Genomic DNA, 22523 nt, shown 5'->3' on the forward strand with positions numbered 1-22523 from the left:
CCACAGCTCCTGATGATCCTGTGATTTCAGTCTCTGAGGCTGATGCATGAACAGCCTTCAGGAGAGTGAACCCACGAGAAGCATCCGGTCCAGATGAAATATCAGACCAAGTACTAAAACACTGTGCTGATCAACTGGCTGGAATGTTCACTGAGACCTTGCTTTTGCAGTCTGAGGTACCTACCTGCTTCAAGCAGTCTTCACTTATACCTGTGCCAAAGAAGAATGTGGTAATGAGGTACCTACCTGCTTCAAGCAGTCTTCACTTATACCTGTGCCAAAGAAGAATGTGGTAATGAGGTACCTACCTGCTTCAAGCAGTCTTCACTTATACCTGTGCCAAAGAAGAACGTGGTAACCTGCCTCAATGGCGATCATCCAATAGCATTTACATTCACAGTGATGAAGTGTTTAGAGAGGTTGGTAATGAAACATGTAAACTCCCGCCTGAGATGTGACTTGGATCTGCTCCAGTTTGTCTACCGGCACAAGAAGCCAGTAACAGTTGCTCATCACTCAACCATGGAACAACTAAGCAAAAGAGATGCGGACATCAGAATGCTCTTTATCGACTACAGTTCGGCATTCAATACCATCATCCCCTCAAAACTAATCAATAGACCAAGTTCTCGGCCTCAATACCTCCTTGTGCAATCGGATCCGGGATTTCCTCACCTGCAGACACCAGGCAGTTCGGATTGGCAACAATGTCTCCTTTCCCCAATCTCCATCAGAATAGGTTCACCACAAGGCTGTGTGCTTAGCCCCCTGCTCTACTCACTTTACACTTATGACTGTGTGACACAGCTCCAATGCCATATACAAGTTCATGAGCAACACCACTGTCATAGGCCGAATCAAAAGTGGTGATGAATCAGACTGAAGGAGGGAGATTGAAATCTGGCTGAGTGGTGCCACAACAATCTCTTACTCAATATCAGCAAGACCAAGGTGAGCTGGTTATCCTTGGTAATCCTTGGTGAGCTGATTATTGAGATCAGGAGCAGGACACCAGAGTTTCATAACCCAGTGAAGAGGGTCAGCAACTGTAAATTCCTCATTGCCGTCATTTTGGAGGACCTATCCTGGGCCCAGCATGTAAATGCAATTACAAAGAAAGTACAGCAGCACCTCTACTTCCTTAGAAGCTTATGAAGATTTGGCATTAAACTTCAAATCCTACAAAAAGTAGTGGATATGGCCCAGTCCTTCATGGGAAAAGCCCTCTCCACCGTTGAGAACATCTACCTGAAACGTTGTTGCATGAAAGCAGCATCCGTCGTCAGGAACCCCTACCACCCAGGCCATGCTCTCTTCTCGCAGCTGGCATCAGGAAGAAGATACAGGAGCATCAGGTTCAGATATACTTATAACCTCTCAACCATCGGGCTCTTGAACCAAGTAAGATAACTTCACTCAGTTTCACTCGCCCCCATTATCGAAAAGTTCCCACAAAATACTGAGTCACCTTCAAATTCGTATTCTTTTGCAGATTGGATGAATGGCCATCTTGGTGTAACTTTTTACCTAATTTGCTATGATTATTATTCTATTATGGATCTATTGAATATGTACACAAGAAATTGAATCTCTGGGTTGTATATGATGACATTTATGTACTTTGATAATAAATTTACTTTGAACATTGAACTTTGTATCTGTGGAATTCTTTGTCACAGATGGCTGTGAAAACCAAGTAATTGGGTATATTTAAATCAGAGTATGATAGGTTCCTGACTAGTAAGGGTGTCATAGGTAACAAGAGGAGGCAGGAAAATGGGGTTGTGAGGGGTAATAAATCAGCCTGAATGGAATGGCAGAGCAAGTGTGATGGGCTGAATGGCCTAATTCTGCTCCTACATCCACTCATCTATCATAGAACCATAGAACATTCCAGCAGAGAAACAGGCCTTTTGGCCCTTCTTGGCTGAGCCGAACCATTTTTCTGCCTAGTCCCACTGACCTGCACCTGGACCACATCCCTCCAAACCCCTCTCATCCATGTACCTGTCCAAGTTTTTCTTAAATGATAGAAGTGAGCCCACATTTACCACTTCATCTGGCAGCTCATTCCACACTCCCACCACTCTCTGCGTGAAGAAGCCCCCCCCAATGTTCCCTTTAAACTTTTCCCTCTTCACCCTTAACCTATGTTCTCTGTTTTTTTTCTCCCCTAGCCTCAGTGGAAAAAGCCAGGCTTGCATGGGTATTCACTCTAAATCCATCATAATTTTATATACCTCTATCAAGTCTCCTCTCATTCTTCTACACTCCAGGGAATAAAGTCCTAACCTATTCAACCTTTCTCGGTAACTCAGTTTCTCAAGTCCCGACAACATCCTTGTAAACCTTCTCTGCACTCTTTCAACCTTATTAATATCCTTCCTGTAATTCGGTGACCAAAACTGCACACAATACTCCAAATTCGGACTTATCAATGCCTTATACAACCTCACCATAACATTCCAACTCTTATACACAATACTTTGATTTATAAAGGCCAATGTACCAAAAGCACTTTTTACTACCCTATCTACCTGTGACACCACTTTTAAGGAATTTTGTATCTGTATTCCTAGATCCCTCTTCTACTGCACTCCTCAGTGCCCTACCATTTATCTTGTATGTTCTACCGTGGTTTTTCCTTCCAAAGTGCAATACCTCACACTTGTCTGTATTAAACTCCATCTGCCATTTTTCAGCCCATTTTTTCAGCTCGCCCAGACCCCTCTGCAAGCTTTGAAAACCTTCCTCACTGTCCACTTCCTCACTGATCCAATCTTTGTATCATCAGCAAATTTGCTGATCCAGTTTACCATGTTATCATCCAGACCATTGATATAGATGACAAATAACAATGGACCCAGCACTGATCCCTGTGGCACACCACTAGTCACAGACCTCCACTCAGAGAAGCAATCCTCCACTACCACTCTCTGACTTCTCCCATTGAGCCAATGTCTAATCCAATTTACTACCTCACCACGTATACCTAGCGACTGAATCTTCCTAACTAACCTCCCATGCGGGACCTTGTCAAAGGCCTTACTGAAGTCCATGTAGACAACATCCACTGCCCTCCCTTCATCCACTTTACTTGTAACCTCCTCAAAAAACTCTAATAGATTTGTTAAACATGACCTACCACGCACAAAGCCGTGTTGACTCTCCTAATAAGTCCCTGTCTATCTAAATACTTGTAGATCCTATCTCTTAGTACTCCTTCCAATAATTTACCTACTACCGACATCATACCGACTATCTCCTTTGAAGGCCTCCCACTTACCAATGGCATCCTTGCCAGAGACCAACCTGTCCCAATCCACACTTTTTAGATCCTTTCTCATTTCTTCAAATTTGGCCTTTTTCCAGATTAGAACCTCAACCCAAGGACCTTTATCCATGATTAAGTTGAAACTAATGGTGTTATGATCACTGGAACCAAAGTGTTCCCCTACACACACTTCCGACACCTGTCCTAACTCGTTTCCTAATAGGAGATCTAATATTGCATCCTCTCTAGTTGGTACCTCTAATAATTGATTTAGAAAACTTTCCTGGACACATTTTACAAACTCTAACCTGTCTAGACCTTTAACAATATGGGAGTCCCAATCAATACGAGGAAAATTAAAATCCCCTACTATCACAATATTATGTTTCCTGCAGTTGTCTGCTATCTCTCTGCAGATTTGCTCCTCCAATTCTCACTGACTATTGGGTGGTCTATAATACAACCCCATTAATGTGGTCATACCTTTCCTGTTTCTCAGCTCCACCCATATGGCCTCGGTAGACAAGCCCTCTAATCTGTCCTGCCTGAGCACTGCTGTAACATTTTCCCTGACTGTAGCGACGTTCTACACACAGCGCTGAAATAATGACACACAGTCGGTAAGCCGTTTAGAGACTAGTTTATTCAAACTTCGCGGCGCTGGCATTTAATCCCTAGCGCCCGCCCTCTCCGGGCGGAAATGGCATTACCAAAGTCTCCCCCCGTGCCCTGGCTATTTGTGAGCCAGTTCGCCTGCGCAGAAAGTGGGTCACCACATGACTAGCAATGCTACCACCCTCCCCCTCCCCCCACCCTTCATCCCTCTGCCTCTATCACATCTGAAACATCAGAATCCTGGAACATTAAGCTGCCAGTCCTGCCCCTCCTGTAGGCAAGTTTCACTAATGGCTACAACAATATAATTCCACGTGTCAGTCCATACCCTCAGCTCGTCAGCCTTCCGCACAGTACTCCTCACATTGAAGTAGACACACTTCAGAAGATTATTACCACCACACACAACCCTTCTATTTATGACTTTGCATGAAACTTTAACCTCATTTATTTTCACCCCCGCTCCACTATCTACTCTGGTACTCTGGTTACCATCCCCCTGCAAATCTAGTTTAAACAACCCCCCCCCCCCCCAATAGCACTAACAAACACCCCTGTAGTTCAGGTGTAACCCGTCTCTCTTGTACAGGTCCCACCTGCCCCAGAAGAGGTCCCAATGATTCTGAAATCTGAAACCCTGCCCCCTACACCAGTACCTCAGCCACGTGTTCATCCTCCAGAACATCCTATTCTTACCCTCACTGACACTTGGCACAGGTAGCAATCCTGAGATTACCACCCTCGAGGTCCTGCTTTTTAACTTTCTACCAAGCTCTCTATACTCACTCTTCAGGACTTTCTCACTCTTCCTTCCTACGTCATTGGTACCGATGTGTACCATGATATCTGGCTGATCACCCTCCCACTTCAGAATGCTGTGCATGTGATCAGAGACATCCCTGACCCTGGCACCCGGGAGGCAACAAACCATCTGGGAGTCTCTGTCGCGACCACAGAACCTCCTGTCTGTACCTCCAACTATCGAGTCCCCTATCACTACTGCGCTCCTCTTCTTCCCCCCTCCCTTTTGCACTATCATTGCAAACGTGTGCACCTTTTCGAAATACCAAAATTACGTAGTTTGGATGTTTCTGGTATTTTAAACCTGTTCTTCCCAGGTGGCATTCTTGCTGTAAGGAAGTGTGAGTTGTCAGTGCATTTTAAATCTCTCTCCTTTGTTTTCCTAATCTCAATGAAAATAAAACGATGAGGGATTGTAAAATTAGTGATTTCCTAACCAGTATCTTGTTTTATATCTCCATGCGTTGTTAAGGTCTTCTTGTTTTCATTTAAATTCTATGAATCACATGCTACATAGAAACACAAAGAGGTTTCATTTGGTTTCGAAAGCAGGTTTTGCTTTGCAGCATAGCAAATAGGAACTGGGTTGATTGATGTGGAAATATAGTCTATTATTTACAATCCATCATTCTCGAGACCTAGTTTAAAATGTCGCTCTCTATTAACGCTTTTAATGGCAGAAAACTTTTTTCTCGAAAATTTAAATGCATTCTGGATTTCAGACAATGTGGTGGCGATCACATGAATAGTGACATCATAGCGCAATGAGTAGGTATGTTGTAAAACTTGGCACAAACTTTTAGATCTGTCTACCTTTGTAAGAGGTCAGATTAAGACAGTGTATACAACATACAGAACAGTAGGTCTAAGAAATGATACCAATAATGTAAAATTTTAAGATGATATTTGATAAAGTAATTCATTTCCTTATATGTTAATTTGGTCCTACTTTTCATCCAAGCTAGCTTCTGTCTTGGACAAAAAGTATAAGGAAGACTAACAAAAAAAGGGAATGTTTATTTTTGTCTGAAGCCACAATAAAGCACAGTAGCATAAGAAGTACTTAAAAAAGAAAAGTGAATGAAGACAACTATGTTATGAAGATAAGTCATCATTTTTGTAATCTGAATTTTAATTAAGTTCATCTTGTTAATTCTATCAGTGGGGCTTCACTTCGATCTTGAATCACTGCCTTCTGTTCATAGAAGCAGAATTAGGCCATCCAGCCATTTCATCCTGGCTGATCCATTTTCCTCTCAACACCATTCACCTGCCTTCTCCCTGTAACCTTTCATGCCCCAACTAATCAAGAACCTATTAACTTCTGCCTTAAATACACCCAATGACCTGCCCTCCAAAGCTGCCTGTAGTAATGAATTTGACACATTCATCACCCTCTGGCCAAAGAATTTCCTCCTCATCTCCATTCTTAATGGATGATTCTATTTTCTGATCTTAGACTCCCCGCCATAGGAAACACCCTCTCCAACTCCACTCCATCTTGGGCTTTCATGATTCAATAGGTTTCCATGAGATCACACCTTATTCTTCTAAATTCCAATGAGTAAAGGCCCAGAGCAATCAGTTGCTCCTCATACGATAAGTCTGTCATTCCAAAAATCATTCTCGTGAACTCCCTCTGAAACCATTCTAGTATCAGGATATCATTTCTTAAATAAGGGGTCCAAAACTGCTCATAATACGCCAGATGAGACCTCACCAGTGTCTTATAAAGCCTTAGCATTATATCCTTGCTTTTATATTCTAGTGCTGTTGAAATGAATGCTAACATTGCATTTGCCTTCCTCTCCACCATCTCAAGCAGCAAATTAACACTTAGGGAATCCTGCATTTGTTGTTCAGTCGTTAAGTTGAGTCCGACTCATTGTGACCTCGTGGACTCCTGCACACCAAGCCTTCTTGTTGGAAACTGCCTCCTTAAGATCGTCCAAGGTCATACGCCTTGTCTGAGTAATATTATCTATCGATCGTAGCCTCTGTCATCCTCTCCTTCTTTTACCTTCTGTTTTACTTGACATGAGAGTGTTCTGCAAGGAATCCTGTCTTCTCATGATGTGGCCAAAATATTTGAGCTTTTGTCTTATAATCAAGCCTCCTAGTGAGCAGTCTGGCGGTATTTCTTCAAGTATTGACTTGTTGGATCTTCTTGCTGTCCAACGAATTCTTAACACTTTCCTCCAGCATCCAAGTTCAAAGGCATTGATTCTTTTGTATTCAGACTTACTAATAGTCCAGCTCTCACAGCCACATATCAGGAAATTGCACCATCTCGGATCGCAAGACCCTGCAGCGGATAGTGAGGTCAGCTGGGAAGATCATCGGGGTCTCTCTTCCCGCCATCGTGGACATTTACACTACACGCTGCATCCGCAAAGCAAACAGCATTATGAAGGACCCCATGCACCCCTCATACAATTTCTTCTCCCTCCTGCTGTCTGGGAAAAGGCTCCGAAAGCATTCGGGCTCTCACAAACAGACTATGTAACAGTTTCTTCCCCCAAGCTATCAGACTCCTCAGTACCCGAAACCTGGACTGACACCTTGCCCTACTATCCTGTTTATTATTTATTGTAAATGCCCGCACTGTTTTTGTGCACTTTATGCAGTCCTGTGCAGGTCTGTAGTCTAGTGTAGCTTTCTCTGTGTTGTTTTTTTATTACGTAGTTCAGTCTAGTTTTTTGTACTGTGTTATGTAACACCATGGTCCTGAAAAATGTCTCATTTTTACTATGTACTGTACCAGCAGTTATGGTCGAAATGACAATAAAAGTTGACTTGACTTGAAATACCATAGATTTGACTATATGGATCTTCATAGACAATATTAGGTATCTGCTCTTCAGTATTTTATCCAAATTTGCCATTGCTGCCCTCCCCAGAAGTAAATGCCTTTTATTTTCTTGGCTGCAGTTACCATCTATAGAAATCTTTGAACAAGATCCTAGTACTCCCAAGTACTTCTTCACCTTGGATTTTTGCATTTACTCCCAACTTACAAAATAGTCTATGCTTTTATTCCTTCTACCAAAGTGGATGACCATACACTCCCAACACTTTATTCCATTAGCCACTTCTTGCTCATTTTCCTAATCTATCCAAGTCCTTCTGCAGCCTCCCTGCATCCACAGTGCTATCTCCCCTTCCACTTATCTTTGTATGGGCCACAAAGTCATCAAGGTCATCCAAATCATTGACACATCACATAAATAGAAGAGCAAACATGAGGAAGTCTGCAGATGCTGGAAATTCAAACAACAACACACACAAAATGCTGGTGGAACACAGCAGGCCAGGCAACATCTATAGGGAGAAGCGCTGTCGACATTTCGGGCCGAGACCCTTCGTCAGAACTAACCGAAAGGAAAGATAGTAAGAGATTTGAAAGTAGTGGGGGGAGGGGGAAATGCAAAATGATAGGAGAAGACCGGAAGGGGTGGGATGAAGCTAAGAGTTGGAAAGGTGATTGGCGAAAGTGATACAGAGCTGGAGAAGGGAAAGGATCATGGGACGGGAGGCCTCAGGAGAAAGAAAGTGGGGGGAAGGGGGAGCACCAGAGGGAGATGGAGAACAGGCAAATGACTAAATATGTCAGGGATGGGGTAAGAAGGGGCATAAACGGAAGTTAGAGAAGTCAATGTTCATGCCATCAGGTTGGAGGCTACCCAGCTGGTATATAAGGTGTTGTTCCTCCAACCTGAGTTTGGATTCATTTTGACAATAGAGGAGGCCATGGATAGACATATCAGAATGGAAATTGGACGTGGAATTAAAATGTGTGGCCACTGGGAGATCCTGCTTTTTCTGGCGGACCGAGCGTAGGTGTTCCGCGAAACGGTCTCCCAGTCTGCGTCGGAAATAGAAATAGAAATAGAAATAGAAGCAGTCCCAATGCCTGCAGAATAACACTGGTCACTGTCAGCCAATCAGAAAAGGCTCCCTTTATTCCCATTCTTTGTCTCCTGCCAATCAGCCGATGCTCTATCCATGCTAGTACCTTTTCTGTAATACCATGGGCTCTATCTTGCTAAACAGCCTCATGTATGGCACCCTGTCAATGGCCTTCTGAAAATCCAAGTCCAGAACATCTACTGATTTTCTTTTGTCTATCCTGCTTGTTATTTCCTCAAATAATTCCAACAGATTTGTCAAGCTAGATTTTCCCTTAAGGAAACCATGTTGCCTTTGGCTTGTTTTGTCATGTGCCTCCAAATGCCCCAAAACCACATCCTTAACACGCAACTCCAACATCTTCCCAACCACTGAGGTCAGGTAAACCGGCTTTTTTAGATCCTTTCTTCTGCATCCCTTCTCGAAGAGTGGAGTGACATTTGCAATATTCCAGTCCTCTTGAACCATTCCAGAATCTACTGATTTTTTAAAGATGATAGCTATGTTTCATACTCCAGAGAAGGTAAATTCATAAAGTTTAGAATATGGGCTCTCATGCGGTGACGTCAATATATACACGACTGTAAAATTAAAGCTATCCACAATTGGTTAAACGTTTGTTATTTCATTCAAAGTTGCTTATGAGCTAGTCACAAATGATAAGGTAGGTATTGTAATAGTAATAGTAAAATGTTAAGCCGCTTTGAGTGAATGTTTGAGATGGTTAGTCGTGGTGATATTTTTTTACAAATGCATTTTAAGTTTACTACTACTTGTTGCAAGAGGGAATCTCACTAGGTTACAAAATGTTCCTTGATTTTTCTGATCACTGTAAAGGCAATTTCTGTTACGGCAGTAAAAACAATCCCAAAACAATAGACCAAATCTCAAAGGGGGAAACTTCCTGAGCTATCTAGAATTTCACTGCAAATGTAATGCACATAGAATTAGTTGTGTTACCCTTCTCCTTAGACATCTGTTTGGATCAGATTCTCTGTGATAACTAACCATCTCAAAAGAGAGGAGGATAAAGAAGCTGATAGACTTGGTGAGGGGTTCTGTTTTTTATTCCCAGCATTTGCACTTTATTTTTGCTTCAACCATCTCAAGAACATTTCTGTGTTCTTTCTACTCTAGCAGCTTGCAAAACTTCATCTCTCAGCCATGCTGTCAGCTGCTTTGGGCCTAAGCTCTAAAATTTGCCTTCCTAAACCTAGTAGTTTCTGTCCAATTCAAGGAGCGTTTTACAACCCATCATTTAAGTTCTGAATGCTCTTCAGTTTCATATTTTGATTAATGGTACTGCTGTGAAATACGTTAGTGTTGCTTTGATTAAAGGTTCTAAGTGATTTGTGTTTAATTTAGATAGGTAATGTCATAAAACCTTCTGAATTTTAATAAAATTGGCATATGATATACCTTTTGTACTGTTATTTTAATATTGCTACCACTGGAGAGAACAGCATGGTTCATTGTTACTATCAGATAGGAAGTACAGAAGCCTGAAGGCACACACTCAGTGAATCAGGAACAGCTTCTTCCCATCTGCCATCCGATTCCTAAATGGACATTAAACCCATGAACACTACTTCACTTTTACTATTTCCATTTTGCTCTATTTATAATCTAACTATTTAAGATTCATATATATACTTATTGTAATTCATCTGTTTATTTTTCTAATTCATCGTGTATTGTACTGCTAGATTAACAAATTTAACAACATATACCAGTGATATTAAACCTGATTCTGATTCTGAAAATTGTTGAGGTAATAGAAAAGTCATACCACGGGATTAAAAACATAGAGAACTACTTACGTTTAATACTTAATACTTAGATACATTATCATGTCTAGTTTTTTTGGAAAAGAGATAAAGGTGTAATTATAAAGTTCTTAAATGACGAGAGGATGAAATAGGGCACTTATAAACAGACAGCTTCCATCAACTGAGTTGCAGACTGATGAGCCAAGGAGATGTGATTAAATGTGAGAGTTGAAACAAAGCAGAGGAAGCTACTTTTACCTAGAGCATTCAGATCATATTAACACAGAGTTTAGGGTAAGACAGAATGAAGGTTCTTGGATTCTAGGATCAGGAAAGTTTGGAAGATTGGTGAAGCATTTGAACTGATTCAGTTACTGTTTCACGGTAATTAAATAACATTATTTGACACTTTCCAGTCAACTACAGTCGGCCCTCCTTATCCGCGGGGGATTGGTTCCGGGACCCCCTGCGGATACCAAAATTCGCGGATGCTCAAGTCCCTTATTTAACATGTATCAGTGCGGTGGTCTTTAGGACCCAGCGAAACCCCGGACTTTATTTAACATGGCTCCGTGTGGTGGACATTAGGACCTGGCGGCGCAGCTCTGAATCCGCAGTGTTTCTGTTCACGAAAATAATCACGATTGCGATTGAAAATAAGGTGGAAGTAATAATGCGATCGGAAAGAGGTGAAACGCCATTGGTCGTTGAAAAAGCATTAGGCTACAGTCGGTCAACGATTGGAACAATTTTAATGGAGAATGTGAAAGGCCCTGCCCTGATGAAATCTACAATTATTACTAAGCAACACAGTGGTTAAATTATTGAAATACGTATGTTTCGTAAGTGTTTTATATGCATAGAAAGGTAAAATATGTACTATATACTAAGAAAAACGTTAGACTAACTGACACTAAATAATACCGGATGTACCTGTTCTGACATCAAATCCGACTTAAAGACGGACTCAGGAATGGAATTCATTCAGGACTGCCTGTACATTTAAGTCATTTCTAGATTACTTATAATACCTAATACAATGTAAATGCTATGGTTGTTATACTGTATTGCTTAGGGAATAGTGACAAGAAAAAATAGTCTGTACATGCTTAAGCAACGAGTACTAGAGAGAGAACTTCCGGGTTTTCCCGATCCGCCGTTGGTTGAATCCGCGCATACGGAATCCGCGGATAAGGAGGGCCGACTGTACATATTGTTGAGAAACTACACATACCAAGCATTCCAAAGATCAAAAGATGACTCAAAGTTAGTTCAGCCATTTATATTTTTACTCAGCGATAAAACTTTGATTTTCTATCTTCAAAATATATCAGGGATTATTGCAGATCTAATGTAAAAGTGTGACATATTTTCCAGTTTGCAACTGCTCTGGTTAGGTAGCACTTGAAGACTTAAGTGTGTGTCACAACAATCATGTATATATTTAGTATTTCACATTAGTTATTACAATTAACCTCTGTAAAGCTAATTATAAGAAGACTATTATTATATCAATTTGGTTTGAAATGCTGCTGCTTACAGGTACTTTTATTGTTTGCATGAATTGATAGATAGATAGATAGATAGATAGATAGATAGATAGATACTTTATTCATCCCCATGGGGAAATTCAACTTTTTTTCCAATGTCCCATACACTTGTTGTAGCAAAACTAATTACATACAATACTTAACTCAGTAAAAAAATATGATATGCATCTAAATCACTATCTCAAAAAGCATTAATAATAGCTTTTAAAAAGTTCTTAAGTCCTGGCGGTTGAATTGTAAAGCCTAGTGGCATTGGGGAGTATTGACCTCTTCATCCTGTCTGAGGAGCATTGCATCGATAGTAACCTGTCGCTGAAACTGCTTCTCTGTCTCTGAATGGTGCTATGTAGAGGATGTTCAGAGTTTTCCATAATTGACCGTAGCCTACTCAGCGCCCTTCGCTCAGCTACCGATGTTAAACTCTCCAGTACTTTGCCCACGACAGAGCCCGCCTTCCTTACCAGCTTATTAAGACGTGAGGCGTCCCTCTTCTTAATGCTTCCTCCCCAACACGCCACCACAAAGAAGAGGGCGCTCTCCACAACTGACCTATAGAACATCTTCAGCATCTCACTACAGACATTGAATGACGCCAACCTTCTAAGGAAGTACAGTCGACTCTGTGCCTTCCTGCACAAGGCATCTGTGTTGGCAGTCCAGTCTAGCTTCTCGTCTAACTGTACTCCCAGATACTTGTAGGTCTTAACCTGCTCCACACATTCTCCATTAATGATCACTGGCTCCATATGAGGCTTAGATCTCCTAAAGTCCACCACCATCTCCTTGGTCTTGGTGATATTGAGACGCAGGTAGTTTGAGTTGCACCATATCACAAAGTCCTGTATCAGTTTCCTATACTCCTCCTCCTGTCCATTCCTGACACACCCCACTATGGCCGTGTCATCAGCGAACTTCTGCACATGGCAGGACTCCGAGTTATATTGGAATAGTGTTTTTCCCTCTTTCTCTGCATATTGGGTGTTGGTCTTTTTTTTAATTGGGTTGGTTTGTGGCTGCCTGTAAGCAGATGAATCTCAAGTTAGTATAATTTATACATACTTTGATAATAAATGTACTTTGATCTTTTTTGATTATATACATAAGGTTAAATAATTTGCTAATTAACAGTTTGTGCCATTTTTCCTTTGTAGTTTAATTCCCTCAAAGCATTTTATTGGCATTATATGTAAGCACTAATTTCGTACCAGATGTTTTAAGTACTTATGGTGTCATATGTTTATTGAACAGGGAATGTAATTTTTTATACCTTATTTTCTTACAGTTATTTCAGATTAAAGAGTGTGCTCTATAGTGAAAACCCGATCGGCTAAGTGGAAAGGAAACTGTGGACAAGCAAGCTCAACCTGCAAACTGAATCAAAATGCTGTGCATAAAACTCTATCGTCTCAAGTGTTGTCATCTCAGGTGCAAGCAATCTGCATGGATCATCACAGGAATTGCCATGCTGGTGACGTTTCTCCTTCTTATAAGCCATGACAAAGCTCCTATAAACCAATTCGAAAACTTGGAACTCTTTGAAGAGAACCCCAGATATTATGTAAACTGTACAAGCATTATCAGTGGAAATGAAGAGGCAATACAATTAGCTAAGCTTCAAGCCATGTCAATGGAATTTAAAAATCAACCTAGGCCTGGTGAGAAAGATTATGTAAACTTGACCAAGCACTGTGATAACTTCATTAAATTACAAAAATATATCACATTTCCACTTAGTAAAGAGGAAGAAGAATTTCCAATAGCATATTCAATAGTAGTCCATCAGAGAATTGACATGTTTGAAAGACTTTTACGGTCTATATATACACCTCAGAATTTTTACTGTATTCATGTGGACCAAAAGTCACCTGAGATCTTCAAAGCTGCAGTGAAGGGCATTGCTTCATGCTTTGATAATGTATTTATTGCCAGCCAGATTGAGTCTGTAATCTATGCATCCTGGAGTAGGGTTCAGGCAGACTTAAACTGTATGAAGGATCTCCTACGAAAGAATTCAAGATGGAAATACTTGATTAATCTTTGTGGCAAGGACTTCCCCATAAAAACCAATCTAGAAATAGTGGAAACACTCAAAGCCTTAAAAGGGAAAAACAGCCTAGAAACAGAAAAGACCAGGACCCATAAGGAAAGCAGATGGAAAATACGATATATTGTACAAAATGGAGAGCTAAAAAATACAAAAAATAAAAAGGAAGCTCCTCCAATTGACACACCAATGTTTTCAGGAAGTGCCTACTTTGTTGTTACAAGAGATTTTGTGGAATACTTATGGAAAAGCTCTAAAGTACAGAAGTTTATTGAGTGGGAAAAGGACACTTATAGTCCTGATGAACACATGTGGGCAACACTCCAAAGAATGCATGATGTCCCTGGGTCTGTCCCTGTCAATGACAAATTTGACGTGTCTGACATGAATTCTATAGCAAGACTGGTAAAATGGAGCTACCTTGAAGGTGATATTTCCAAAGGGGCACCTTATCCACCCTGCACTGGTAAACACATCCGTTCAGTATGTGTATATGGAGCAGGTGATCTGAATTGGATGCTACAGCAGCATCACCTGTTTGCCAATAAATTTGATACAGCAGTTGATAGTATTGCAATTCAATGCTTAGAGGAGCATCTAAGGCAGAAAGCCATTTCCAATCTTTTAACTTATACATAAATATTATCTCTTAAAACACTTAAGAAAGTGACAGGATGCTCTTATTCTTTGCACATTTAATTTAGTGAAGATAATCAAAGGGCCGTATTAATTTTGCATCAAAGAGCCTGTGATTTGATTCGGAAGAACTGGGCAAGTTGCCAGGTTGCACCTTCTGAGGTGGATCTTGAGCCTTCATGCTTCCTGATCATGCTCACAGCCCTTTGACCGCCCAAACAACCAAAGAACTCAAATACTGCTCCATATTAATGATGGTTGGTGATATTTAAAAATCGTCGATATTGATACTTATTAGTAATTTCTGATAGTGATGGTGTTAAAGAAGAAGCTGATGCTTACTCCCTAATTTCTTCTCAAGGAGCTAAATTGATGGATAGGCTTAGCTTCTTTTTGGTAACAGTACTGGCAAATTGAAGTAATCAAGCTGCTGTTCTTTTAGTAGAAGTGAGGGGCAAAGGGGAAGTGCTTTTTTTTGTGAAAAATGGAATGAGAAGTTCTCCTCTTGCTTCCCTACCCAGATGATGTGCTATATGGGCTTCTAACTGTTCCTCTAAGTTTTCTACTGTACACCTTCTTTGAACTGCTAGATTTCCTGAGGTCCAGGAAGAATTTTGTTACGGGTTAACCATGTGATATGATAAATTGAAGATACAAGCCTCATACTTAATCAATCAATCAACACATCTCCTGGGATTAAATAGTCAACTATTCCACCACAATTAAACCTGAAAGAGAGCAGATTGAGTTATAATTGAATTTAAAAAATTAAAAATTAAAAAAAATTCACACTTCAGTTTACCTATTTTGGGTTTGGAATTATCTCTGGGATTCCCTAAAACTTACTGAACCTAAACATAATCAAAATTTTAAAAAAAAAATAAAAAAATAAAAGGATTTTAAAAACATCTCTCTCATTCCCTTCCCAAATTGACCTAAATTGTTTTAGTTAAAGGGGAAAACATCAGATAGTGTTACTCGTATATTCATTAAAACTAAACACAAATTTTTGTTGCTTACCTTTTGAAAATAACTTATTTTTTGGTTACCAAGCAAAAGTTTAATGTACTGTAATTTTGCTTTGAGCAAATCATGTTGACTTGGCCACACCAATCTTTGCAGCCTCACAATTCCAGCTGAGCGCCACTTCTCGCAGGCAGTGAATAGTCCAAGAAAATGTGAATTGTGGACCAAGCACTAGTAAATGGGATTAATATAGATAGGATTTGATGGTTTAAAGGGTCTGTGTTTTGCTGTATGTCTTTATGACTCAGGTCTCGGCCCTACCCAGATTGCCTTGTGCTGCCAAAGGCCTTTTAACTCTGCTAAAGTTCAGAGACATTTAAAATAGATAACTACTAATCTTTATTTTAAAAAAGAATTACAATTAATAACAGAAAGTAAATTAAAGATTAATATTAGCTGAATTAAAGAATGTAAAGGAAACAGTTCAAACAAGATTACAGATGCTGTAGACTGGAACAAAAAGAATCTAAGTACATGTTTGACCTGAAATGTCACCTCATACCTGCTGACTTCACAGATGCTGACTGACTTATTGTTTTCTTTCATGTCTAGAACATTACAGCACAGTACAAGCCCTTCAGCCCACAATGTTGTGCCAACCTTTTAACCTACTCTAAGATTAATCTAACCTTTCCCTCCAACATATCCCTCCTTTTTTTTTTATCATCCATGTATCTATCTAAAAGTTTCAAATGCTCCCTAATCTACCTGTCCCTATCGCCACCCCCTTAGCAGAGTGTACCATACACTCACCACTCTCTGTGTAATAAACTTACCTCTGACATATCCCCAACTATACCTTCCCCCGTTCACCTATACACCCAGTATTGGCAAATGTTACCATGTCGTATATGGACAGGAAAATCAAACTGATCAGAGAATGACATGGAAAAAGGTAGCAGCATTGAGCTTTTCGTATTGGTCCACATCAAAGTCCTTTCTCGAAGACTCTCCATGCAGTTAAAGCAAGCACCTGTAGCACAAAGCACTCAACAATAGTACCTTTGGAATATGCTAATACTTTGTAAATCGGAAGGAGCTTGTCCAACATAAATAGATTACAATTGAGCACCAGAAAGCTTTGCACCCAGGGCAAAGTACACAGAGTGCCTTTCAAGTGAAGGGGGCAAGAGAACAGGGGATAAAAGCACCAGAAAAGGAAATGCATATAGTTATATAGACATTTCAGTGTTCATTTTTTTGCTCAAGAAAAAAGGGAACCATTTACTCACCCACCTTTGCCATCAAGGTCAGTGATGCAATTCAAACATATGGAAGCCATGGCTGGCAGGAATCTGAGCAATCCATGTACAGAGTGCATTAGTCCCCTCGGTTCATTATGTCTGTGGTCCTCCCAGACTCAGTACCGAGTTCAACATTATAGCAGAAAGTCTGATCCGTCAGCATTGACCTCTAGCATGCTGCTGGCACTAATAAATAGAGACAAATTAGGAAGGCACTATCCTGTAGAAAAGCTATGACATTGCTAAAATATGGCAAGTATGTTTTTAGTGTAATAATAATAAAGGTGAATACACATTTACCTTCCTAATATTTGCTGCACCTGCCTGCTGGATTCAATACAGTATATCATGCAGTACTGAAGACCATGTTGCACCAGAATGTGGTCATCTAACCAAGCAGAAATACAGAACAATTAAACTAGATCATACTTAATTAAACTAGCTAGTCAAACTAGAACAACACCTCATATTCTACCTAGATAGTTGACAGAAACATTGAATTTACCCACTTCCTGTAACCTGCTCCCTCTCTGTCTCTTTCTGTCCTGATCTACCCAACTTCTCCCACAAGCCCCATCTCCCATTTACTTTGCCCACCCCCACCTACTCCATCTGCCCATCACTCACACACTCATTTCACTGTGTTCCTTCTATCCACTGTTCCCACCTGCCCACTATAACTCAATTATTTGGTTCCTCTTCACCTTCCTTTCTTATCATATTACAAAACCTACAATCCTTTGCTGCCTTCACCTATCACCTACAGCCTCTGTGGCTTCCTTCAACTTCCTCTCCAGCACTGACACCATCTGCCAATCAACCCTCCTGGCTAGGATGCTGTAGGAACAGCATCCCTTGCCAACACCTACCCCACCTCACTGCCTTGCCTCTTTATACTGGCAATCTCCCCCCTTACACTTTCGGTCCAATGAAGGGTTTTGACCTGAAATATCGAACATTCATTTTCTCCCATAGATGCTGCCTTGTCCATTAAATTCTGCCAGTTATTTATGTTTCTCTCCTGATTTCAGCGACTGCAGTCTCTTGTGTCTCCAGGCAGAAATTCCTAGGTGCTATCTCCCCGTGATCTGCAAAATTGTGGTGCAATCAAGACTGGGCTAAGTTAAACCAGACTTTTATGTGCACTTTGAGATGACTTGCATTTGGATGATTTTTGATGTCTATAACTATGGAATCTCCTCATTCAGCTTTATTTTCCACATAAACCACATGTAAGCTACAGTTACTCCAAAACCCCAGAGCTTCTTGCTGCAGATCATTAGCAGCATCTTACATGTCCTACAGCTGGAGGAGTGATAGAAGATTGGGTCTGAAAGGAAACATACAAGTGGGCCCAGCAGGTTTCCAATAAGGCTTTTGATATGACTTTTTATATGTACATTACAAATGGCAGGGCTGATGCAACATGTACCCTGTCAAGTGAAAGGCAACTATTGCATTGGAGTTCTCTCTCTCTCTCTCTCTCTCTCTCTCGTGCAAAACACAGCTTTTTGAGCTAATTAGAAGTCTCAAGCTCCCCTCCCCTGTTTTCAAAAGGGATCAAGTGACCTAAGTGAGGGACTGCAAAACAATGTAGCAATATAAACTTGACTGAAAACGGCTTCGTAGGAGTTTCGCCAATTTTTAGTGTGAACTCGTAACTTCAGTTCTCAACCAGGTCTGAAGATAAAAAGCAGCCTAGGTAGTGCCTTGATGTAACTATAATTAACTGTTGTTATAATTACAGTTGTTATAATTTTATTGGATGATTTCCATGAGAGCTGCACAAAGATATTTCATGTGAAACACTGACACAGGAGATTAAATTATCTTTAAATGATATATTTCAACATTAAACGTCATTATTGTTGTATTTGTAATAACTTTACAGCTTTTCATTCAATACAAGGCAAGTGAACTTTGGCTAATTTTTATGTCAATGCAATTATTCTGTAATTGTTCTTAAAATGTTTTTTTTTTGTAAATTTTGTCCAGAGAAATTATCATAAATAATTTATGACAAATATAATCAGTTTACTGTAAATACTGAGACAATTTACTGTGATAATTTATTGTACACTACATTCTTGTGGATTAAAATAGTGCTATTGGCTGAATAATACCAGTAATTACTTATAAAGGAGAAAATAAATTCATGATTTGAAGGAAATGCTTCATGAATCAGAGCTTCCTTCTTAATCAGTAGTGTTAAAATTTGTGGGCTAATGACAGTTTTGACAGCTGCAAATGAAGTATATGCTACCAGCACATTGGCTAATGCAAAAGCCTAAAGTCTAAATTTAATTATTTTAAAACAAATTGAAACTTACACATACAGTCTTGAAACCAAAGTGTAAATAAATTTATTAAAATATAAAATTATGCATCCAGCATTACCAGAGAGATTTTTATGTGTGTCTTGCTAAGATGTATTGATCATGGACCTTTTTTGATTGCCTTCATATTTTTAAAATTTTTTTAAATAAAAATATCTCAAATCAACACTAACAATGGAAACATGCCACTGGAAAGTTTCATAATATAAATAAATTCCATGTATGTGATTAAGTGCTGTGATTTCCGTTATTTCATGACCATGACACAGTCTATTTTCACAACCATGCATAGGAAGAATCTAAAAAAGAATTTTTTGTTTTCACCGAGAGAGTGCTGGAAATCTGGAAAGCTTTGTCTGTGTAGATGAGGGCTGTCAAAGAGTTGCAAATAGTGAAAGCTGAATCTAAAATTATAAGAATATTAGATCTAGAAGCGAGTTAAGCCACTTGGCCCATCAAGTCTGCTCCACCATTCCAGTATGGTTGATATCCTTCTCAACCCCATTCTCCTGCCTCCTCCCTACAACCTTTGATGCCCTGATTAATCAAGAACCTATCAACCTCTGCCTTAAACATATCCAATGAATTGGCCTGCACTGCAGTCTGTGGCAAAGAATTCCACAGATTCACTACCCTCTGACTAAAGAAAAAATGTGTCTATATGGATGTCTCTCACTTCCGAGGCTGTGCACTCTGGTACTTAACTCCCCCGCTGTAGGAAACATCCTTCCTACATTCACTCTATCCAGGCTTTCAGTATTCAATAAGTTTCAATGAGATTATCCCTCATTCTTCTAAACTCCAGCGATTACAGGCCCAAAGCCATCAAACACTCCTCAAACATTAACTATGTCATTCTTGGAATCAATCTCATGAACCTCCGGTGGATGCTCTCCAATGTCAGAACATCCTTTCTCAGATAAGGGGCACAAAACTGCTCCCAATACTCAAAGAGCGCGGTCTGATCGATGCCTTATAAAGCCTCAGCATGACATCCTTGTGTTTGTATTCTAGTCCTCTCGATACAAATGCGAATGTTACATTTGCCTTGCTAACCACTGACTCAACCTGCAAGTTAACCTTTAGAGAATCCTGCACAAGCACTCCAAAGTACCTATGCAACTCTGATTTTTGAATTCTTTCTCCATTTACAAAATAGACCACACCTTTATTCTTCAGCCAAAGTGCATAACCATGTACTTCCCTCACTATATTCCGTCTGCCACTTCTTTGCCCATTCCCCCAATCTGTCTTAAGTTCTTCTGTGAACACCCTGTTTCCTCAACACTTCCTCCCCTTCTATCTACTTTTGAACTGTCCACAAACTTGGCCAAAGAACCATCAATTCCTTCATCCAAATCACTGACATGCAACATAAAAAGAAGCAGTCCCAATACCCATAATACCATGGGCTCTTATTTTGTTAAGCAACCTCACGTGCAGCACCTTGTCAAAGGACTTCAGAAAATGAATAACATCCATTGGCTCTCCTTTGCCTATCCTACCTGGTACTTCCTCAGAGATTTCCAACAGATTTGTCTGATATTGGCTTATTTTATAATGAGCCTTCAGTTCTTTACAGTGATGGGACTCGCTCACTGGCCATTGCTCAATATGCCAAGGAGGGGGAGAGAGAGAGAGACTGGTATGTTGAATTGTTGGGTGAACAATTTTTGTTGTACTGCAGATTATAGTCTTTTTGGAGGCTTTGCTACTGCTTGCTTGATGGGTGGAGGGTGCTGATGCTTTTTGCTGAAATAGGTGAGGGGCAGAGGGGATGGATCCATAAGACCATAAGTTATCGGAGCAGAATTAGGCCATTTTTTCCCATCGAGTCTACTCCGCCATTCAATCATGGTTGATCCTTTTTTCCCCTTCTCAACCCACTCCCCAGCTTTCTCCCTATAAACTTTGATGCCATGTCCAATCAAGAACCTATCAATCTCTGCCTTAAATACACCCAACGACCTGACCTCCACAGCTCCACAAATTTATCACCGGCTGGCTAAAGAATTTTCTCTGTGTCTCTGTTTTAAATTGACATCCCTTTATCCTTAGGCTGTGCCCTCTTGTCCTAGACTCTCCCACCATGGGAAGTATCCTTTCCATATCTACTCTGTCTAGGCCTTTCAACATTCAAAAGGTTTCAATGAGATACCCCTTTATCCTTCTAAGTTCCAGCGAGTACAGACCCAGAACCATTAAATGTTCTTCATGATAATAATTCCATTGCCAGGATCAACATTGTGAACCTCCTCTGGACCCTTTCCAATGCCAGCACATCTTTTCTTAGATGAGGGGCCCAAAACTGTTCACAATACTTTACAGCCTCAGCAGTGTCATGTAAAGTCTCAGCATCACATCGCTGCTCTTGTATTCTAGACCTCTTGAAATGAATGCTAACATGGCATTTGCCTTCCTCACCACCAAATCAACCTGCAAGTTAACCTTTAGGGTGTTCTGCACAAGGACTCCCAAGTTCCTTTCATCTCAGATTTTTGATTTTCTCCCCATTTAGAAAATAGTCCATATATTTATTTCTACTACCAAAGTGCATGGCCATGCATTTTCCAACACTTTTTTTCATTTGCCACTTTCTTGCCCATTCTCCTATTCTGTCTAAGTCCTTCTGCATCCTTCCTGTTTCCTCAACAATTTCTGCCCCTCCACCAATATTAGTATCATCTGTAAACTTAGCAATAAAGCCATATGTTCCATCATCTAAATCATTGATATACGGCATAAAAAGAAGCAGTCCCAACACCAATCACTGCAGAAAACTACTAGTCACTGGCAGCCAACCAGAAATGGATCCTTTTATTCCCACCTGCTGCCTCCTAACAATCAGCCTAACCTCTAATCATGCCAGTAACTTTTGTGTAAAACCATGGGCTCTTAACTTGGTAAGTAGCCTCATGCATGGCCCCTTGTCAAGGCCTTCTGAAGGTCCAAATATACAACATTCACTACATCCCCTTTATCTTCGCTACTTGTAATCTCCTCAGAGAATTCCAACAGGTTCATTAGGCAAGATTTTCCCTTAAGGAAACCGTGCTGACTTTGGTACAAACAAGAGAAAGTCTGCAGATGCTGGAAATCCAAAGCAACACACACAAAATGCTGGAGGAACTCAGCAGGCCAGGCAGCATCTATGGAAAAAAGGTACAGTCGAGGTTTAGGCCTGAAAAATCGACTGTACTTTTTTCTGTAGATGCTGCCCGGCCTGCTGAGTTCCTCCAGCATTTTGCAAGCTGACTTTGTCCTCTCTTGTCCTATGTCACTAAGTACTCCATAACTTCATCCTTAACAACTGACTCCA

At 40.4% G+C, this 22523-nt stretch overlaps 1 protein-coding gene across 10 annotated transcripts in view; it reads left to right on the top strand.

The window, feature by feature from the left end:
* LOC140740746 (beta-1,3-galactosyl-O-glycosyl-glycoprotein beta-1,6-N-acetylglucosaminyltransferase-like) overlaps positions 1 to 19432 on the top strand; it is a 74534-nt gene extending 55102 nt beyond the window's left edge. For all 10 annotated transcript variants that reach the window (XM_073070244.1, XM_073070237.1, XM_073070251.1 and 7 more), the window contains one exon: positions 13201 to 19432. In XM_073070244.1, coding sequence (XP_072926345.1) covers positions 13300 to 14601 — 1302 coding nt within the window. In that variant the 5' untranslated portion in view covers positions 13201 to 13299 and the 3' untranslated portion in view covers positions 14602 to 19432. The remainder of the gene's footprint in view (positions 1 to 13200) is intronic.
* The last annotated feature ends 3091 nt before the right edge of the window (positions 19433 to 22523 follow it).

Source organism: Hemitrygon akajei, chromosome 2 (assembly GCF_048418815.1).
Source record: "Hemitrygon akajei chromosome 2, sHemAka1.3, whole genome shotgun sequence".
NCBI lineage: Eukaryota > Metazoa > Chordata > Chondrichthyes > Myliobatiformes > Dasyatidae > Hemitrygon > Hemitrygon akajei.